The sequence below is a fragment of the Coenobita brevimanus genome, chromosome 1, assembly GCF_032717465.1.
Source record: "Coenobita brevimanus isolate Jiangsu-jjx chromosome 1, ASM3271746v2, whole genome shotgun sequence".
Lineage (NCBI taxonomy): Eukaryota > Metazoa > Arthropoda > Malacostraca > Decapoda > Coenobitidae > Coenobita > Coenobita brevimanus.
Genome location: NC_136954.1, coordinates 12,207,820 through 12,230,054, shown reverse-complemented (window position 1 = coordinate 12,230,054; position 22,235 = coordinate 12,207,820). Strand labels below are relative to the sequence as shown.

The following is a 22,235-nucleotide window of genomic DNA, read 5'->3' as shown; positions in this document are numbered from 1 at the left end:
GAACTGCTTCACTACGAGGCGTCTTCCCTTTATCAAATTAAATCATCTCGTACTAGCAAAAAAATAAATAAATAAATAAAATAAAGATTGGCACACGAGTGAAGAGGTTAATCAGAATACCTTCAAGCGAGTGTATTAAGATTTATTGTATTTATTTATCTGTTTATTTATTTGTCTCCATGTGTCTGTGTCTGCTTATCTATTTATCTGTTTATCTATCTATTTCACCTATATATCTGTCTGTCTAGTTTTTTTATACTTCTGTTACTAAAGAGGTTATGAAAGGCTGTAGCTGATTTCTCCAGTTGAAAGAGACTTCTAAGCCGCAAGAATACGCCCAAAGGGAGCATAGAAAGATGAAAAAGGCGTCATCGTAGGGAAAGGGTTAAGAAAATAAAAGAAAGGATAACGGTGAGGAAAAAAGGAGGAGGAGGAGGAGAGATTAACGGGGGAAATGATGGAGAGAAGGTGGGAGGAGAGAGGAGAGATGATAAAAGGCAAGGGACGAGCGAAGACAAGAATATGAGAGGTAGAAAGAGACAAGAAAGAAGGATGTTGAGAGAGAAGGAGTGAGATAAAGAGAGTGTGGGAGGGAGGAAGGACTAGAGAAAGTGATGAAGGAAGGAACAGGGAGAGAGCGAGAGAGAGAGAGAGAGGGGGGGGATGTAGGGTAACCTGGCGTGATAGGGAGTGGGCTGGCATTTTCCTTCCACACCATTAATACACACGGCTTTACCCCCAGCTGGTCATCAGGCCACAGTATTGAGCAGTGGCGCTGTATTGACTCCTTAGGCGTCGTTATACACACCCACGACACACCAAGGACACCGCTGATCCCCTCCCAAGCCGCCCTCCCTCATAGCCCATCCCCCCGTAACAATCTCCTGAGCCCTCCTATACACTTTTTTTTGGTTCTATGATTTTTTTTTTTTTACCTGACAGAGATCTGTGACCCCTCTCAGGTCAGTTGATGATTAAGTGCAGTTGAACTGGAGAATAAATTTGACTAGTTATCATGGAGGCTCATTCCTGCTTCATAACTAAGAGTCGCCAGTTTCACGCTACCACCATCTACTTTGTAAGATGCGAGAGTGGCTCAGTTTTGTCAGATGAAAGCAAACTGGCTATTATCCAGTTGTAAACTTCCACATATTTTAAGAAGCCTGGTAGCCAGAACCACAAATCATCCATTCACTCTTTCCAAAGCTCACTCACACGCTTACCCATCGATAGAGACCACCTCGTATTCATTTGTAAAGCTCATTCACTCAAACACGTTCACATTCACCTGTCCCCCCTTTAATCCAGTAATGTGTTCTCTTTTTATAATTTCCTACCTTTAGGCAATTTCATTAAGCTTTCAAAAGGATGTTTAGTAGAGAAGGGGTTTATGAAGGCTATAATTTACCTACACCAGTTTGATAAGCTCTTCGTAGCAAAACGAACTGGTTACAGGAATAAAGCAAAAAAAATATAGTGCGGATTGAAGGTGTTAAACTCTGCCAACAGACTTCAAAATACACTCATGTACAGTACATCCAGAAATCACTCACCCACCCACCTGTCTATTTCCAAAAGCCACCTACTTATTCATCTTTAGAGCTCTTTAACTATTTCATCTCTACCTACGTTTGAGGACCCTACCAACCAACATCAGAGCTCTCCTGTCCACTAATTACCACTGCCTCCGTATGAAATCCATGCCAGTCAGCCTCAGAGCTCTCCTTTCCACTAATTCACATCCAAAGCTCACCCAGGCCTGTATTCTCCTCTGCCTGGGAGCACCTCATCTTTACTACTATATTTCTGTATTTGGCACAGTAACACCTTCAGTCCATCCACCCACAAACTCTTCATTACTCTATCCACTCCTTCCCCATCTGTTTCACTCATCCATCTACCCAGTTCCCATCCACACCACCCATCCACCGACCCTCTCTTCATCGATTCCATTCGTTCACCCATCCACACACCCACTCCCCATCCACCCAAGAGCTCCCCCATTCACAATACTCATCCACCTACCCATTCCCCATTCACAGTACCCAGCCACTCCCCATCAACACCACTCATCCATCCACTCTACTGCTATCCACTGTTGGCATTCATTTTCTCTTTCCTTCTTCCAGTCTTCCTTCCTTCCCTTTTCCACTTTTCCTCCTCTCCCACGGCCCTCCCTCCCTCCTCCTACCTTTCCTTCTTCTCCTCCGGCCTTCTTTCCCTCTCCTTCAGCTTTTCTTCCACCTACCTCTCCGTTCCTGTCTTCCCTTTGTCTACGCGTACTACCTCCTTCTCCCATCTAGCCAGCTTCCCTCCATCCCTCACACCATCCATCCTTCCCTCTCTCCTCCCTTTCTCATCCTTCCTAGTCAGCCTTCTCCTTTCCTACTTTATTCCTTCTATCCTCCCACCTCGTACATCCTCCTTCCATTCCTCTCTCTCTCCCCCCCCCTTCATCATTTTCCCTCCTTTTCATCCTCTCTGCCTGCCATCCTCCCTCTCTCCCTCATCGGTTTCCCTCCCCCCTCTCGTTGCAAGCCTCCCTCTCTCCCTGCAGCACTGTTAGCCTCCCTCCTTCTCTCCATCCATTTCTCCCTCCAGCCGTTATCCTTCCTCATTCACACTCTCCAGCCTTCCTCCATCTCTTCCTCCTTCCCTCCCTTTGAGCGTTCCACTCTCCCTCCTAACCTCCCTCCCCCCATCCACCCTGGCCTTCCTTCCAACCTCCCTAAATCCATCCATCCCACCCTCCTCTCCGTCCCTTCTCCCTGCCTTTCCCCCTCAGCCTCCCGCCTTTTCTCCGTCGCAGCCTCCCTCTCTCCCTCCATCTTAAGTGTTATTAATCACCCACGTTATCGGTTTTTATCCTTTTTTCCGGGAGGTTCGGTCGTTTATGCTCCATTGTGGTCGCTTAGGATGTGCTGTTGTCCCTCAAATGGAAATAACGTGAAGAGGAATCATTTGGTGTCATATTTTATTTCTTTTTCTTCGTTTCTATCGTGGTATTGTTTGGTTTTCTCAGTTTTATTGTAACTTTTATCCTGCTTTTGTTTTTTTTTCGCATTTATCGTGGTATTGTTTATTTTTCTTCGTTTCTGTTCTTGGTTTTGTTTCTCTTTTTTTTTTCGTTTTTTCGTTGTTTTGCTTTTTAGCATTTTCGAGGTTTTGTTTTTTCTTCGATTTTGCCGCGGTTTTGTTTGTTTTTCCTTCGTTAATATTGTGGTTTTGCTTGTTTTTCTTGTGGTTTTGTCTTTTTCTTGCTAGTTTCTTTTCGATAGTTTATGCTCCTGTTTTGGTCGCTTAGAATCTGTTTTCGTCGTTCACAAGGCTGGTGAGGGACGCCTGCCCGTGGTGGCACCGATATAGCCGGCTCTGCTTCCTAAATATCCAAACGATCCTTAACCCCTTCCCTGTCCTCTGCAAGAAGGAAGGAGAGATGCACAAGTTCAGTTCACAAGAGCCTGGGGTTACAACAACAGCAACAAATAACAGCTACAACTGAGCTTTATCTCTAGCCTGACTTCAATGTTTGAACGTTTTTGTTGGATGTTGTTATTGTGTGTGTGTGTGTGTGTGTGTGTGTGTGTGTGTGTGTGTGTGTGTGTGTGTGTGTTCTTTTTATGGGGTCTTTGCTTTCTGTTTTTAGCTGAATTCGGGTTTCTTACCACTTACGTAATTTTTTATGTTTCTCAATATATTTTTAAGATTTATTGCCCAATTGTTTATTTTTCATTCTTGTTGTCTTTGTTTTTATGTATATTTTAGTTTTTGTAATTTGTTTTGCGGTCTTCATACTTTATATTATATCCATTTCTTAACATTTGTTTTCATTGTTTGTGTGTCAGTTTTTTCTTCAATTATTTTTCATTTATTTATATCTGTTTTAGTGTAAATTTCATTCACCTTTCTTCCTTTTTGTTTCTTATAATTTAATTTTGCTTTTAACGATGTTTCCACGTTTCCACAAAAATGCTTTTTTTAAAAGTTTTTTTCATGTTTTTATAACTTTCTGCCCCAGTGAGGACCGCCAAATCCAGTGTGTGTCCCTTTCTGTCACTCGCTGTGTCACTGTACCTTTCCAAAGGACGAGTCTCTCTCTCTCTCTCTCTCTCTCTCTCTCTCTCTCTCTCTCTCTCTCTCTCTCTGCCATTCCATCGTCCTACCCCTTGTCTGCCTCTACCTGCCCCCTCCCCCCTCAGCTGTCGTCGTGAATTTAGCAGCGTGTCGTCAGTGGTCGTGCTCAGAGTTATGTCGTGCCGAGGTGGTCATTGCGTCAGTCGTTCCCTTCCATCCCTGGCGGCATTTTTCGACCCTTTCACACCGTATACCGTATTTCCTTATTTAACTCTTGCCACCACCAGGCGAATTATTGTACCGGTATTTAGATAGACCTCTCATAGCAAAGGATTTATAAGCAATTTCCATTATCTCCTTTTGTATGCTTTCCTTACTGCCAGCCGACATTATTCAACATTGGAGAGACGTCTAGTGAGTGTACATTTAGATTGACAGATAGAGAGATAGATATGTAGATAGATAGAGATCTGTGAAAATAGTAAAATGTTATGGAGTCGTGTTTGCCCTGCAAATTAGTTTACTCTTTAAACGGATGTGGATATAGATTGATAGAGAGAGAGAGAGAGAGAGAGAGAGAGAGAGAGAGAGAGAGAGAGAGAGAGAGAGAGAGAGAGAGAGAGAGAGAATTTTTGAAAATACCTAATAAAAATGTTATGGAGTCCTCTGTGTCCTCCAAATTAGTTAACCCTTGTCAGATAGATAGATAGATAGATCGACAGGTAGATGGATAAATTGGTGGATAAATAAATAGACAGGTAGATATAGTTAGAGAGACCTGTGGAAATAGTAAACTGTTATGAAGTCCTCTCACTCTTCACCCTCGCATGCTCGGGACAACCATTTTTATTTCAACTAATGCCAGACGTCTTTATTGAGCTAGGAGTGAGTCACAGGAGCCTGAGAGTTAAGATGCCAGCTGAATACAGACCCCCAGCATCATGTCTTGTCCCAGCACCAACATGAACCAGGGTCTTGTCAACGGGTCTCTGTCTCTCTCCGCCAACACAACCTTCTGTATAATTCTCCCATTGACCAACTCCGGCCACCCTCTTCACTTTATGCTATTATGGACTTGGTCTGTATTCTGGGTGGCACAGGAGGCTTCGTAGCTCCTCTTCCTTAGCGATTTGTCTTTGTACACCACATATATCGTTTTTATATCGGCATAGTTGGCATCAGTAACAGTCAAGAGGATATTGGGATTTTTTTTTTTTTATGTGCAGAATAAGTCGCTAAGAAGAAGTGTCACGAACTAACCAAAGCTGCTTGGACCCGTATTCTCGTCGGCTTAGGATGCTCACTAACATCCTTTCCTGAGCAACTTATTTTGCTTTTCACACCTTACTGACCATAACCGTGTTACGTAAAGCATTCTGATTTCGTCATGCTCTGCATTGATAACGTACAGAAGGGCGTTAACCAGCCATTTCCAAAAATAGATCGCTAAGGAATAGGTGCTAAGGAATGCAACCCTGTGATATGACAAGCTAACAAGTCACGGAATCATCCCTTTCCCCGTCATTCACTACTTTGCATTATATTTCCCCTAGCGACAGGCAGTATACGTGCCACCTTCATTCCCGTGGCCCTTTTGTATTTTATCTTTTCAAAGTTATTTTATTCAATATAGGTGAGACTTTTAACTTGAGGATTTAGACAGCCTTAGTTAGCCCTTTGACTCGTACATCTCCGTCCAAAGTTGCGTAAATTTGTACAGACGTAGCTTGAAATAAATAGTATCGTCACGGGACTAAGTAGGTCAGCTGTACACGAGGGAAAAGTAGTTCATCAAAAATATTAAAATCTGTCACGAATAACATTTTCTCCATGTAACAAAGTAATTGGTTTCTTCAAGCGTACGACAGGTTATTTTATTCATCTCTTAGAAACATACCAGTCAAGAGGTCTACGGCTGTATTTTAAGCGGTCACGGTCACTTACTAGCACTTCTTTTTTAGCGACTTATGCTGCCCTCGATATTCTCCTGTGTTTTGTTGATATTATGTCTATATGTTAACGATATAAAAAACATACAGGCAAATGCTGAGTCGTAATATGCAAAAATAAATCGCTGAGGAGGAGATGCAACAGAGCCTCCTCGGCTACCCACATTGCAACCCGTCAGGTGGTATTCACGTCAGCTTAGGTGGCTCTCAAGCACCTCTATCTTAGTGATTTATTTTGCATATTACACCTGGATAATCACTTGTCTGCAGTTTACGCATCCTTGTTGGAAGGACGCAAGTGAAGGTTGAGAGGAGTGGAAGAGAGTTGTTTGAGAGGACTAAAGATTAGGATAAGAGGGAGAAAGATAAAGAAAGGAATGGATGGAGAGAAGGACTGGAGGAGGAGGCGGCAGAGTTACACAGAGGTCAAGGTGCTTCTTCCACACAGACCTTACTTACGGTGAGAGACGGAAAGACAATATTCTCCAACCAAGGATGGGCCTCGAGGAAGGAAGGGGTTCGTGAAGGGTTTATCCGATAGAATCCCTTAAGTTCGAAGAGTCTGAATTAAGCTGAATAAAATCGTCTGCGGAAGCAACATGAGCATTTATCATCCACCTTAGGAGCGACCCAGACAAATGCCTGTGTGTGTGTGTGTGTGTGTGTGTGTGTGTGTGTGTGTGTTGTTACGGAACAGAGAAAACTGTCCCGCAAAGTTCCAGGTTCAAAACAAAAGAGTTAGGTAAAATTACAAGTTAAAGTTTAATGCTCAAACTAACAACTAAACATTCAGGCCTCATAAGGATAATGTAATGGCAAAAAACAGGTCAAATATATGGTTAACTGAAATAGCCTCTGTTAACACGAAATTAGCAAGCGTAAATTTATCTAAGTCAGCCCTGATAAAATGAGAAAACCGGATAATGCTCAGTGAATGCAAGATATATTATTACGGATACAAAATATTGTTACTACTGGCTGACAGTAACAGTAAAACTTTACATTAATCACAAAGACCTCACCAGGCCTACGAATTAACACCTTATGCTATACAGTACAAGAAAAAATGCAATAACACTTATACTCAAATTATACAGCTGCTAGATGGTTGGAGACTTCCTGAGCACTCACAATAATAACAACTGTACATGGGAGGACAGAGATGTGAACAAAATGAAGAGTAGATCTAAGTGGCAATTAATGCAGAGACTGAGCTCATTATATAGGGGCTGGCAGAGCTTGATACAACTTGTAAGAAGGACGCGCAAATGAAGCCATAGGGGACAAAGAGTTGACAATCCTGCTCTGAACAACAGAAAGAACGACTTACTCTACTATAAGGGTAGAAGGGAGGAGTGAGGTAGAACACGCTCGTGATCAAACATGCAGCATACTGTACGTTAGAATTACACAAAGGATGATGAAATCATAGGCTATGTAACACCTCCCCACAAAGAAAAAGAAATTTACAAAGGAAATTTCTTATTACTCTAAAACAATCTGTCTAAAGTCTAGATAAGCAATCTGCAATAACATTTTCTTTCCCCTTGACATGTTGTATGTCTAATGAATACTCTTGAAGAAGTAGACTCCATCTTGTCAATCTCTGATTTTTATCTTTAAACTTACTAAGGAATTTCAGTGGGTTATGATCGGTATAAATGACTATGGGGTCAAAACCAGAACACAAATAAAATGAAAAATGCTGTAAACCCAAAATCAAGGCCAAAAGCTCTTTCTCAATAGTTGAGTAGTTCTTTTGAGGTGGAGTGAACTACTTACTGTAATAAGATACAGGGTGTTCAATGCCCTGATCATCCTCTTGCAGCAAAACAGCCCCAGCTCCTGTATCACTTGCGTCAACAGCCATCTTAAAAGGCTTAGCAAAATTTGGAGTAGCGAGCACTGGCTGACTAATAGGATAGCTTTAAGCTTGCTGAAAGAGGATTCACAGTTATCGGTCCAGACAAATTTAACTCCCTTTTTCAGTAGGTCTGTAAGTGGTGATACAAGAAGTGAAAAGTTAAGAACAAATCTCCTGTAATAACCTACCATTCCCAAAAATCTTTGTAGCTGTTTCCTACTTTTAGGTCTGGGAAGATCACTTATAACCTGAACCTTAGCTGCTGGTGGTGCAACATGTCCATCACCAATTATGTACCCAAGGTACTGAACTTTAGCTTGACCAGACTCACACTTTGATAAATTAGCTACAAGATTAGCCTGAACCAAACGCTCAAGAAATTTACTGACATGGCATAGGTGATCTTTCCAGTTGTCACTGAAGATTAATACATCATCAATATAAACAACACACCCTGCCAAACCCTCTGTTACAACATTCATGAGCTTCTGAAAAGTGGCTGGTGCATTCTTCATACCATATGGCATTACAGAACATGCAAAAGTCTTTCCTAGTGTTACAAAACACGAGATCTCCCTAGCACGTTCAGTCATAGGTACTTGCCAGTATCCCTTTAACAAATCAAACTTACTTATGTACCTAGCCTTTCCGATCTTGTCTATGCAATCTTCCACACGAGGGAGAGGGTAAGTGTCTGTTTTGGTTATCTGATTAACACGTCTGTAGTCGATGCAAAGCCGCTGTGACCCACCTGGCTTAGGGACTAGAGTGACAGGAGAACTCCACTCACTCTGACAGGGCTCAATCATCTTGTGGTCCAACAGGTAGCCAAGCATCTTCTGGATGAGAGGAACTTTCACTGGGTTCACACGGTAAGGAGGCAGTTTAATTGGCTTTGTGTCTCCAACATCGACATCATGCATCAACACAGTGGTTTTTCCTGGAGTAGCACGGAACACTTGCGGGTACTCCTGCAGTAATGCCGAAAACTCCTGCCTTTCCTCGGGAGCTAGATGAGAAAGCTTAGTCTGGAGATCATTCATGATATCAGGATTCTTCCCCAAACTATCACTCAGGCTCATGCTGCATGGGAGAACTTCACTTGCAGACTCAGGTGGAACAGCTACAGTGCAGACTGGGTTATTTTCGTCCCGCCTGTGATATAACTTTATCATGTTGATGTGACAAAGTTGCTTGTTCTTTCTACGATCTGGTGTGGCGATGACACAGTTGACATCACTGAGTTTCTTCTCCACGAATTAAGGACCACTAAACTTGGCTTGAAGAGGTTGCCCATGCACCGGTAGCAGAATCAAAACCTGATCTCCTGGCTGAAAGTGGCGTAACCTGGACTTCTTATCATACCAAGTCTTCATCTTCTCTTGAGCAGCTCCTAAATTCTCTCTCGCCAGCTGTAAAGCAGTGGACAGCCGTTCTTTGAACTTCATCACATACTCCAGCAGGTTGACGTCATCTTCCTCCGACAGCCAGCATTCCTTGAGTAACTTAAGGGGTCCTCTTACTTCATGGCCAAACAGTAGTTCAAAAGGTGAGAAGCCCAGTGATTCATTTGGAGATTCTCTTGCGGCAGATACAACGAATGGAAGACCTTTATCCCAGTCTTTCTGATGTTCCAAACAGTATTTCTTGAGCATCGATTTGAGTGTTTGATGATATCTCTCCAACATTTCTTGGGTCTGGGGATGGTAAGCTGAAGAGGTGATCTGGGTGATGCCCAACTCTTTCAGAGACTGCTTGAAAACATTTGACATGAATTACTTCCCCGGTCTGACTGTACCTCCTTGGGTAGACCAAACATTGTGAAGTACCCTAGCATTTCCTTAACCACGTTCTTTGCTGAGATATTTCTAAGTGGAATGGCTTCAGGATAACGAGTAGCCATATCAATCAGGGTCAACACATAAGAAAATCCTGAAGAAGTCTTAGGAAGAGGGCCCACAATATCCACCAACACACGGGTGAAAGGCGCCTCAAAAGGAGGAATGGGAACTAGAGGTGCAACCTTTTCGGTCTGATTACACTTCCCCACAACTTGACAGGTGTGACAAGACTTACAATACCAGGAAACATCCCTGAAGATACCTGGCCAGTAGAAGTGTTTCAAAATGCGTGCCACAGTCTTCCTCACTCCAAGGTGTCCTGCCAAACTGGAATCATGAGCCACTCTAATGATATCCTGCCTACAAACACGAGGGATGACAACTTGATGTACAACCTCCCATTCACAATCGGCTGATACTGTTGGGGGTCTCCACTTCCTCATAAGTACTCCTGACTTTATATAATAACAAGTAGAAGCACCAGCTGACTCTTCCTCACTGCAATCAGAGTTAGGTAGACCTTTCAACTCAGGGTCAGCAACCTGCAACTCAACCAACTCTTGACGAGACAAATTATCAACACTACGGGGTACTGCCTCATCTGGTGAGTGGTCCAAATTAGCAAGAAAAGCGTCACTAGGATAATATCATCATCATCCTCTAAGTCACCAGTAACTTTAGACTTAGCCCTAGTGACAGCACATGCAGAGAACACATCAGGGATATCACAATCCTGGGTCGCAATCACTGGTTGACTAGACAACTGAGGAGCTGGGCACACTTGACTTCCACCAATATCATTTCCAAGTAAGAAAGTTACACCTGACATTGGGAGTGTCTCAACCAACCTAACCATAACGGAACCATTAACAAAACCAGACTCTAAATTCACTCTGCACAGAGGGACAGAGAAGTAATTATTCCCTACACCTTGTAAGATTACAGTTTCATCAGAGGAATTAACATTAGAGCCTAGAACACTGGTCAGCATAAGGGATTGGCAAGCACCTGTATCACGATATATTTTAACTGATTTCCTGTCATTACTGTCCAGAGGACTGACAAAACCATCAGACATGAAATTAGCACATGAACTCTTGAGAGTGCCACCCACGTTACTGCTGAAAAGAGGAGCTTCATCATGAGAATTTAATTTACCCCTCAAAGCAGGTTCAGTTAACTCAGTTAAAGAATTCTGGGAACTCTCAAGGGTGGACACTAAACCAACTGACTGAATATTTAAAGACTCCTCTTTGTTCACATCACGCTGTCTCCTGAAACATTTCTCCGTAGTATGACCAAGCTTACTACAATAAGTACATTTACTTTTCTGAAATCTAGAGGTGAAGCTGGTATTTACTTCTTGAGAAACATCATCTTTACTCTCTTTCCTGTTACCTGTACTCTGAGTAGAGGCAACGTACTTACTCTCAGCTTTTCTTTTTTCTCTAGAATATCTCTTGTGATTGAGAACATATTCATCAGCTAAAACTGCAGCATCAGACAAATTATCTATTCTTTTCTCATCAAGATATAGGCTTACATCATTATTAATACACCTTTTGAAGTCCTCTAGCAAAATCATCTGCTTAAATTTACCAAAATCAGAATCCACATTCTTAGAATTTAACCACTGCTCTAACAGATCTTCTTTGATTTTTGCATACTCAACATGGGATTGCTTATCTTGCTTATAAGTTGTCCTAAATTTTACTCTATAGGCTTCAGGAACAAGCTCATAGGCCTTAAGAATCAAGCTCTTAACTACATCATAATTATCAGATTGATCCTGAGGCAAAGATGCATAAGTTACTTGAGCTTTACCGGTGAGAACAGTTTGAAGGAGTACTGGCCAATACTTTTTGGGCCAATTAAAACCCGTAGCTACCCTCTCAAACAACTGACAATACATGGTTAAATCAGATTCATTAAAAGGAGGGACAAGTTTAACATTTTTAGCCACATCAAAATCATCAGAGCTAGATGATCCAGTTCCACCTTGTTTCATGCGATACTCATGGTCTGCCTGAATCCTAGCAAGTTCAATTTGTGCCTCCTGAATACGAGCCTGAGACTCAGCCTCCTTAGCCTGAGACTCAGCCTCTTTAGCACGTGCCTGAAACTCAGCCTCCTTAACACGAGCCTCCTGCAGAGCTAGCTGTCACTTAGCTATTTCAATCTGCGTTTGCTCATTTGGAGGAGTTACATTAAACCATCTTTTATTAATCATGCCAACAATTTGATCTTTAGAATGATGAGAGTGAACTGCAATTCCCAATTGTTGAGCAACAAGCTTAAGTTCATTCTTTGTTCTGTTTTCTACATCACACACTGTTTGCACATTTGACAAAAAATCTTTGGCTTCATCAAGCGTAGTAATAGTAGACATCATGAATAAATCACAGTCACAAAATATCAAGCAATATCCTTATGATAATATCCTGAATATCCTGATAAGAGGTCGCCAAATTTATGTTACGGAACAGAGAAAACTCTCCCGCAAAGTTCCAGGTTCAAAACAAAAGAGTTAGGTAAAATTACAAGTTAAAGTTTAATGCTCAAACTAACAACTAAACATTCAGGACTCATCAGGATAATGTAATAGCAAAAAACAGGTCAAATATATGGTTAACTGAAATAGCCTCTATTAACACGAAATTAGCAAGTGTAAATTTATCTAAGTCAGCCCTGATAAAATGAGAAAACCGGATAATGCTCAGTGAATGCAAGATATATTATTACAGATACAAAATATTATTACTACTGGCTGACAGTAACAGTAAAACTTTACATTAATCACAAAGACCTCACCAGGCCTACGAATTAACACCTTATGCTATACAGTACAAGAAAAAATGCAATAACACTTGTACTCAAATTACACAGCTACTAGATGGTTGGAGACTTCCTGAGCACTCACAATAATAACAATTGTACAGGGGAGGACAGAGATGTGAACAAAATGAGGAGTAGATCTAAGTGGCAATTAATGACTGAGCTCATTATATAGGGGCCAGCAGAGCTTGATACAACTTGTAAGAAGGACGCGCAAATGTCTCATAAGGGACAAAGAGTTGACAATCCTGCTCTGAACAACAGAAAGAACGACTTACTCAACTATAAGGGTAGAAGGGGGGAGTGAGGTAGAACACGCTCGTGATCAAACATGCAGCATACTGTACGTTAGAATTACACAAAGGATGATGAAATCATAGGCTATGTAACAGTGTGTGTTAATCTCTCTTTTTATCTGATACACGTCTTATGCCCTTTCTTAGTCACTTGAATGTCCTTTGCAGTTCATAATTACCCGTCTCCTTCCTTACTCGTATACACACGTAGTTAACCTTTAAAATTACCACTTTCCTCTCTGCTGGAATAGTTATCTACCTTGCGTCACATGGCATTTGTTGCCTGGCGGTAGATTTTTCATTCATTCATTCATTCTCTTATTTTTTTTTCTTTCTTTTTCAGATAGGGACGTGGAGCGACACCCGAGGGCTGGAAACAGTGTCGGTCAAGTACACGAGCCAAATGACTGACCAGGTGATGACTAGCAGATCTTACATCGTTACATCCATATTGGTGCGTGTACCTCCCCCTCCCCATTCTCTGTCTCTCTCTCAATGAAAAATTCGAGTAAGCATGTGGATCCCATTTTCCTTGGGATGATATAGCGGCCCCTTTTTTTTTCATCACAGGAAAAGCCATTCTTGATGATAAGGAAGGACGGTAACTACACTGGCAATGATCGTTACGAGGGATACGCTAAAGACCTCGCTGACCTCTTGGCATCCTTCCTCGGAATTAACTGTGAGTATATGAGTTTGGGGGTATGTGCTGGAAAATGAGAAGGTATTAGAGGATAACGGAGTATTTCTGGGGAATCTTAGGTAAATTTCTGGGGATGATCACTACAAAGGCTAAGCTGAAGACCTCTTGACCTCTTTCCTCAGAATTAATTGTGAGTATTTGAATTTTGGCCATATGGAGAGGATGGAGAGCGAGAGACTGACGAGGAGGGTGTATGTGAGTGAGGTGGAGGGGGGGATAGGGAGGGGGAGGCCAAGGATTGAGGTGGAGGGATGGAGTGGAGAGGTATATGAGAGAGAGGGGGGGGGGGTGAACTGGGAGCAGGGTAGTGAAATGGCGGGGGACGGGATGACATGGAGGCAATTTTTTTGTGTGGCCACCCCATACGGGATTAAAGGCGTCTGGCAATAGATAGATAGATATTTGATTTTTCAATGTATTTTTAGGGGTAATAAATTTAAGAGGTTCTCGTCTTGATCAATTTATTTCGTGAGGTATCTGTGTAAGCAGATTTCAGTTCTGTTTATAATATTGCATTTTTTGGTGTTTGAGGTAAAGAATTATGTCTGATTTTTTTTTTTTTTTTCTGAGAGCACATTGGTATTTTCTGGCTTCCATCTGACGAAAGTAATCAACCTAAGGTTTTTGTCTGACGTAATGAAGTTACCATATTAGAGGTAAACAGTTTCGTAGGTTTACAACTTCTAAGGAACCTGTGTATTTTCGGATTGTTTTGTTGGAGAATGATATTTATGCATTTTTACAGTCGTAGGGAATGTTTGCATGGTATGTCGGGGTTGGGGGGGCGGAGTTCTTGTTGGCTACGTGACGCGGTTCAGTTGTTGGGGCCGTTTCAACGTAAAACCGGTTCCACTTGACAGGGAATTTTCAGAATGCCCCTCTTATACACCCACCCTGGCTGCCCTCTGATACGTGTCGTGTACCCGTAGCTGTTTGGCCCTCAACAGTTATTATACCCCCGGAATGTTGAGGCGGTCCCTGGGTGTGTAAGCAACGGGGGGGGAAAAAGGAGTTGGGGGGGGAAGTGAGGGGGGAACAAAAGAAAAAATAATATACAACAAAAATACTCGGTTTTTAAGTACTTAAATGGAGATGTCAGAGGTAAAAAGTTAACGTGTGTTTTAATATTGTCGATGCCATGGACGCATTTTTTTATTATATTCATGAAAATTCCGTAGTATTTTGTTCAGTTGAGGAAGTTTCTACCTGTGTAAAGGTTAATTGCCCATGTATCTATCTATAACGACCTAGACGCCATAATCCCGTAAAGGGTGGCCATTTAACTTTTTAAGGGGAGGGACACTAACCCTACGCCAATCCACTTGTTGACACGTAGGGAACACGTAACAATTGATAATATGGCTACCACCTAGCGTTGTACAAGGTTTCCTGGCTTGCAGGAAACCATGATGCCTGTCATTCAATGTAAAGACACCTGAAAAAGAAAAAGCGACAGGAAAGATGGGAGAAAAAGGTGGGAGAAATAGGAAGAGAGGAGGGCAGACACAAGAAGAATGAAGCAGGTGATGGATAAGTAGGGAGCACTACATCAAGTGAGTGGATGATGGTTGGCACAACCTACCACACAAGGTTAATCATGTGGTATCAATTCTTTGACGGGCAAAATTTCTCTAAGCCTAATAGAATCGTCCTGTGACTGTGCAGAATAAGTGGAAGCGTTTATAGATTGTGAGTGTTATTTTAAGAGACATAAATTTCTTTGTCTTTAGTAGCAGTTACTTTCGTTTTCGTGTTGGAGATGCAGGATATATTTATGGCGCTTCAGGAATTTCTTTCAGCACAGTGATTGCCCTCTTAATTTATTGTAACCTCAGACTATTTTGTTTCGTATAATGACAGGAATATCAGAAGGACGTGAATAAATTTGTTTGCAAAAAAAAGTAAAAAAAAAGTCTGAAATACATGTAAAGGGAATGGTGCTGCCTCAGTGGAGGTACAGGCTGCTTGGGTGATCTTGTTCAATAATGGCATCTTCTTCCTTGGTTGTAGGGTTTTGTCTCTGTCGCATAGTTATGTTATTGTATACTTGGTGCCTTCTTTCCCATTAATCTGTTACTCACTCGTCTGTGTCCCGCAAGACACACTGCAACGTGTGAAGGTTATTGTATTTTCTGTAGATCACATATTGTTTCCTTATCGATTTCCTCTTGTTAATGTACTTACCCACAGTTTTTTTTTTTTTTCTCCTAAATATTAACAACTTTGAAGAACACCTGTGGTGCCCAGTAATATATATATCTCATAATCATATTCTCTTGTTAATGCTAGCCTGTGTATCTGTTAACCTATTTACTCACGGGATTTTTTTCCCAGACACATTGCAACTCGTGAAGGACGACAATTATGGTGGCCAGAACGATGGCCAGTACGGTGGCTGGGACGGCATGGTGGGGGAGCTGGTGAGACATGTCAGTGTTGCCTTAGTTTTACTTCAGTTACCCTCCATTGGTTTTCTCTTCTTCATTTTCTTTTAAATAATTCTCTCACATGATGTAAGTTTAAGTTTCGTCTTACATCTTCAGACTAAGCTGAGGCCCTATTCAGCTTTGGAGAAACTTATAAAACTAGTGGTACTATATTGCCGTCATTTAACCTTACATTACAAGAGGTCTCCTAAACTTTAAATAAAAACCGTCTGGGAGAGAGAGAGAGAGAGAGAGAGAGAGAGAGAGAGAAATCCCCCTCACCTAGGTTACAGTGTATAATTATAACCTGGCAAGGAAGAAGTTGAGAGGCGGAAGAGAGAGTTGTATGTAGAAAGAAAGAGAGAGGTGAAAAGATTAGTAGGAGAGAGTAAGAAGAGAGTGGATGAGGAATTTGGAAGGAATTTAAGTGTAAAGTGGAGGGACTGTAAGAAAATGTTCTGGAAAGAGGTGAAGAGAGTAAGACAGGGTGGAAGTGAAGTTAGCAGGGGAGTGAAAGATAAAAATGATAGATTACTAGTGGAGAAGGGAGAAAAATTGAGCAGATGGAGAGAACACTTTAAGGAATTGTTGAACATAGAGGATGGAAGTAATGCGAGTATAAGTGGCTGGGGAATGGCTGGAAGAAGAAGGGAGGTGTGAAGTCAGGAAAAAATCAGTAGGATAGAAGTTGTGGAAGCAATGAAGAAAGTTAAATTGGGGAAAGCCCCAGGAATTGATGGAGTGTGTGGTGAAATGCTGAAGCATGGGGGAGAGATAGTAGTAGAATGGATATGGAAGATGTGCAGATTGGCCTGCGAGGAAGGTAGAGTCCTGGAGGATTGGAAGTCAGGTATAATTATTCCCTTGTACAAAGGAAAAGGGGAAAAAGAAGTGTGTGGTAATCATAGGGGCATTTGTCTTCTTAATACAATAGGAAGAGTGTATGGTAGGATACTTATTGACAGAGGCAGAGAAAGAAAAGAGGAATTAGTTGGAGAAGAACAGGGAGGCTTTAGGAAGGGAAGAGGTTGTGTAGATCAGATATTCATTCTTGGATCTGTAGTGGAAAAGTTTCTAGAGAAGGGAAAGAAGTTGTATGTGGCTTTCATGGATTTGGAGACAGCATATGACAGGGTCGATAGACAAGGATTGTGGAAAGTATTAAGATTATATGGAGTAGATGGGAAGTTGCTGAATGCTGTGAAGAGTATGTACGATGGTGCGAAGGCTACAGTGCGTGTGGATGGTGAACTAAGTGAATTTTTCCCTTTGAAGGTTGGGTTGAAATATGGATGTGTCATGTCTCCATGGTTGTTCAATCTGTTCATGGATGGGGTAATAAAAGAGGTACAAGGTAGGGTAGTGGATGTTGGAGTGGCCCTGGTGAGAGAGGGTAGTGTTTGGAAACTCCCTGTACTGTTGTTTGCAGATGATACTGTGTTGTTGAGTGAAGACGAAGGGGAGCTGCAAGGCTTGGTGGATGAGTTTGGGAGAGTGTGTAAGAAACGGAAACTAAAGGTGAATGTAGGGAAGAGTAAAGTGATGGTCTTTGAGAGAGGTGAAGTCAGTGAATGTACAGCGAGGTTGGATGGTGAGGAATTGGAAAATGTGAGTATGTTTAAGTACTTGGGTAGTGTGATGAGTAAGGATGGAGGTTTGGAGGGTGAAGTGCTTGAAAGGGTACAGCAGGGAAGAAAGGTTGCTGGTTCCTTAAAAGCAGTGATAAGAAACAGGGAAGTGAGCATGGAAGTGAAAAAGTTACTACATGACAGTAATATGATACGAACTCTAACGTATGGAAGTGAAGCTTGGACGTTGTTGGAAGGACACAAATCAAGAGTGAGAGCAGTGGAAATGAGTTATTTAAGAGAAGCCTGTGGAGTCACACGGAGAGATAGGCTGACAAATGAGGATATAAAGGAGCATTGTGGTGTGGATGTGGATGTGATAGGAAGCGTTAGGAGGAATACACTGAAGTGATTTGGCCATGTGGAGAGGATGGAGGGTGAAAGACTGACGAAGAGAGTGTATGTGAGTGAGGTGGAGGGGGGGAGAGGGAGGGGGAGACCGAGGATAAGATGGAGGGATGGGGTGGAGAGGTATATGAGAGAGGGGGGTGTGAGTTGGAAGCAGGGCAGTGAAATGGCGGGGGACAGGGCGACGTGGAGGCGATTTGTTTGTGGCCACCCCGAAGGGGATTGAGGCGTCTGACAATAGATAGATAGATAGACCAAAATTATTCTTGCCATGTTGGATTCCTGACATGCTTGTGAATGAGATAAAAAAAGAAAGAGCCTTTACTTTATATATGGTGGGGGCGCTCACCATCCACTCACTCGATGTAGTGCTGCTCAACGGGTGCCTCTACACTAAGTAACAAGCCAAATGGTTTCCTGTATACCAGGAAGTCATTTACTATGGTGTGTGGTAACCACATAACCAAATTATAGCACCTGGTGGTTAGTGGGTAATTAAGGCGCTCCAATCAGATTGAGCCTATGCAGGTTTATATCCAAGGGGTGGTTGAGGTTTATTGCTCACGTAATGCCACTCAGGGATGAGTGAGGCCGGTCACTCACCTTAAATGTCAGGACCAACATGCCTAGACCCGGGCTTCTCTGTTCCTCATGGGGCAACACAGGATTAGATGAACGAATTAATGAAATAAAATATGCAACCCGAATAATCCCCTTTGAAAAGAAAGACGAAACGTCAGTCAAATTAGTCTCTCTCTCTCTCTCTCTCTCTCTCTCTCTCTCTCTCTCTCTCACACACACACACACACACACACACACACACACACACACACACACACACACACACACACACACACACGATGCAAGGTCAGATAGAAGTGACATTGGATGAGTGGATATAAATGAATACTGATGTTTGAATAGATAAATAGATAGATGTTATCCTGGGTCCATCTCACAAGGTTTGATGAGAGGCCCCCAAATCTGATGACTTAAAATGTCTTTATCACTGTATTAATGATAATTTATTTACGTGCTGTGTACTAGACAATATTATTTATACTGTCGTGAACCATCATTATGGGGAGTGTACTTTAGGAATATTTATACTGTTCGCAAATTTGTTAAAATTACGAATAGTAACGTATTTAGATCATCATCATCGTCATCATCATCGTCCCGCCCTTTTAACACCTGCAGGTGGGGTTTGGTAGGGTACAGCAAGGCTGGAGTAGAAAAAATACGTTAGTCGGAGAACTAATCAACAGTATGCCCAAAGAAGTGGGCCACATAACCCATGCATTCACCATGCAAATCCCAGGAGTCTTTGCCGTAATATTAATAATCTAAAAATATATAATAACCTAAGGTAATAATATATAAACTGTGACTTCAGCGTTGCCTGTGACAGTTTGTGTAGAAAAGTATCAAGGTTGTTCGTGACGAAGCCAACTCGAATAAACCAAGTCTCAGTTCTGAAATTTTTCTGTAGGGAGTAATACGAAAATGATATAACAATTTAAATGAATAAAATAAAAATGTAATACATAACGTATATACCACACAAAAAGATTCACATGTTTACAGATCATACATATATCACGGTTAATGGTGAAGGTTACCTAGTTTCCAGTGCGGATCTAGTTTGTTATTTGTTTAGTGTACTCCGCTAGTGTGACCGTGAGCGTGAGTGAGTGGCCTGAGGTCAGTGTCCAGCTGCTTTGGTGAGAATGTGGCTGATTTGTTTGATCAAGACGATATCATGATTTCACGCTTGGATGGTATTTATCTATTATGCATAGCTACTGTTTACCAGTACATTTATATTAGTCATGAGTTAGAACTGTTACGGTGTTCGTTATACTAACTTGGTAAATTGTAATTTTCCAATTGTGTAGCCCCAGTTGCTACATGATGTAATTTATATTTCAATAACTGGATAGATGCGTGGGGGCATGTGTTAAAGTACCGGGGGTTATATATTCTATTGCAGCGTTTCTTAACCTGGGGTTCTAGCACCCCCAGGGGGTGCTGAAATCAATTTTAGGGGGTGCTAGAAAATGCTGCATTATATTTTTTCTTACTGAATTTGCTTAGTATTGGCATCCTTGATTTTTTTTTTTTTTTTTTTTTAGACTATGAAGTAAACCGTTAGGCAGTATTTCATTTCACTTTAACCCTGCAGTAGTGTAGCAACTGCAGTCCCAGTAACCAGATGTAGAGGGGTGCTGGACTGAGACCTTATTACAGAGGGGGTGTTGAGGTCGGAAAAGGGTATGAAACGCTGTTCTGTTGTAATGTAATAATGTGCGTTCAGTGGTAAGAGCTCGATTCTGGCTGTTAGTTCCTTTGGGGATGGAGGCAGTTACGTTACTGCTCACTCAGGTGATATACAGCTAAAGTGGAATCATTGGTTTTTATTAGTCATTTATCTTGATTACCTCAACTGTCACGTTTATAATTTACGATTTTTTTAATGCAAGGAAGAAGGAACCAAAGGCCAGGAGCCCGCAAATGGTTCTCTCCAAGAAAAAACAAAAACAAGATAACAGAAAGCCACTGAAGTTTATCTGTTTAAATATCATTTAGTCTGTTAACTTTAGTATTTCAATGCATAGCTGCAGCCAGGAATATCGTTCCACATCATAGAGAATACAGTACTTCACCTAGAACATTGTATTCAGAGGAATTTGTTAAGGACTTGGGATCCCGTTACTAGGTTTCGAGAGTCATTACTCGGTGTCTACCTGTTATCATGGGCGAGTCAACAGACTGGTGTCCGTAGCGGTACCTTATATTGATTTCAGGTTATATTCTGTGCGCTGTTTTACCGTGAATTTTTTTCCTCTTTTATCCACGGTATGATTAAGTGAACTCTTTCAAGTCGAAACTTGTGTGAATGAGCTTAATTTACGGCAAGACATAGCTTTCATCTGGGTACTCCTAATGCACTAAAGGAAGAAAATATGCACCGGTCAGTGTCAGATACTGCTGTGAAATAACCCTCAAATGGAAGTAGGAGACGGAGAAGAAAGGGGACGAGAGGAGGAAGATGGGAAAATGGGAAGAGGTAGTGTAACATGACAAAAGAAGGAATAACAAGAGGAGGAGAGTAGGTGGAGAAGGAACAGAGAGATGCAGAGATAGAGGAGGAGGTGAGGAGGTGAAGGCGTTGGACGAAGAAGAATGTAAGAGTGGAAGAGGAGCAAAAGGGAGGGGGAAACGAGCAGAGGAAAGGTGAATACGAACAGAAAAAAAAGAAAGAAGAGGAAGGAGGAAAAGAAGTGGAGGGTAATGACGATAACAAGAGGGGACAGAGGAAAGATAACAGGGGGAAGAAAAGGAAAAGGAAGATCAGTAATTAAAATAATGAGTAATAATAATAATAATAATAATAAAAATCTACTTATCTATATACCTAGTATGCTTCCCCCAAGGAAAGGGAGGTAGCCGAGACAGGACGACACACTCCCCATTTACTCATCCATTCAAACACATTCATTCGCATCTTAGCCCCAAATAGCCCCAAAGGGGAGAAGGGACAGATCCTCACCACACCACACCGCACAAGGGTCAACTGCGCAGTGCAATCAGTGACATCCGCAGCAGGGCCCGACAGCAGAGCTGGTTTACCCCTGCCACATCATAATAGACCCATCCCCGTACCCGCAACTGACCTGACTAGCTGATCAGACCAAATGCGGAGAATATCCCCTCAGGGCTGCGTCATCATTTATTCATTCACAATTTCTCTCCATTTAGTTATCTTTTTCACCAATCACTCACTGTCCATTCTCTCCATATGCCAAAACCATCGCAACACCCTCTGCTCAACTCTACCAGCCATCTCCCAAACAACTAAAGTTCTCCTTCGCACTTCATCATTTCGCACTCGATCCATATGCGTCACTCCACACATACTCCTCAGACACCTCATCTCCATTACATTCAAACTTTTCCTCTCTGCCACACCCATATTCCATGTTTCAGCCCCATATAACGCAGTCGGTTCCACAACACCCTCATACAGCCTTCTCTTTACATCCATTCTAAGCGAACGACATCTAAACACTTTTTTCATTCCTCTCAGCACCTTTCCTACTTCATTCATTCTAAACTTCACTTCTGCATCTATTCTTTCATCCACAGCAACATGTGACCCTAAATATTTAAAACACTGTACCTCCTCAAGCAACTCACCATTCAGAACTATATTCATCCTCCTACCATATACCGACCTCATACACTTCATCACTTTACTCTTATTCTCA

General features: G+C 41.9%; 1 protein-coding gene across 1 annotated transcript in view; it reads left to right on the top strand.

The window, feature by feature from the left end:
• Window positions 1-22,235, top strand: part of LOC145414462 (glutamate receptor 1-like) — a 654,998-nt gene that overhangs the window by 467,404 nt on the left and 165,359 nt on the right. The window contains exon 11 of the mRNA XM_080284028.1: window positions 15,897-15,991. Within this exon, the coding sequence (XP_080140154.1) occupies window positions 15,897-15,991 (95 nt within the window). The remainder of the gene's footprint in view (window positions 1-15,896; window positions 15,992-22,235) is intronic.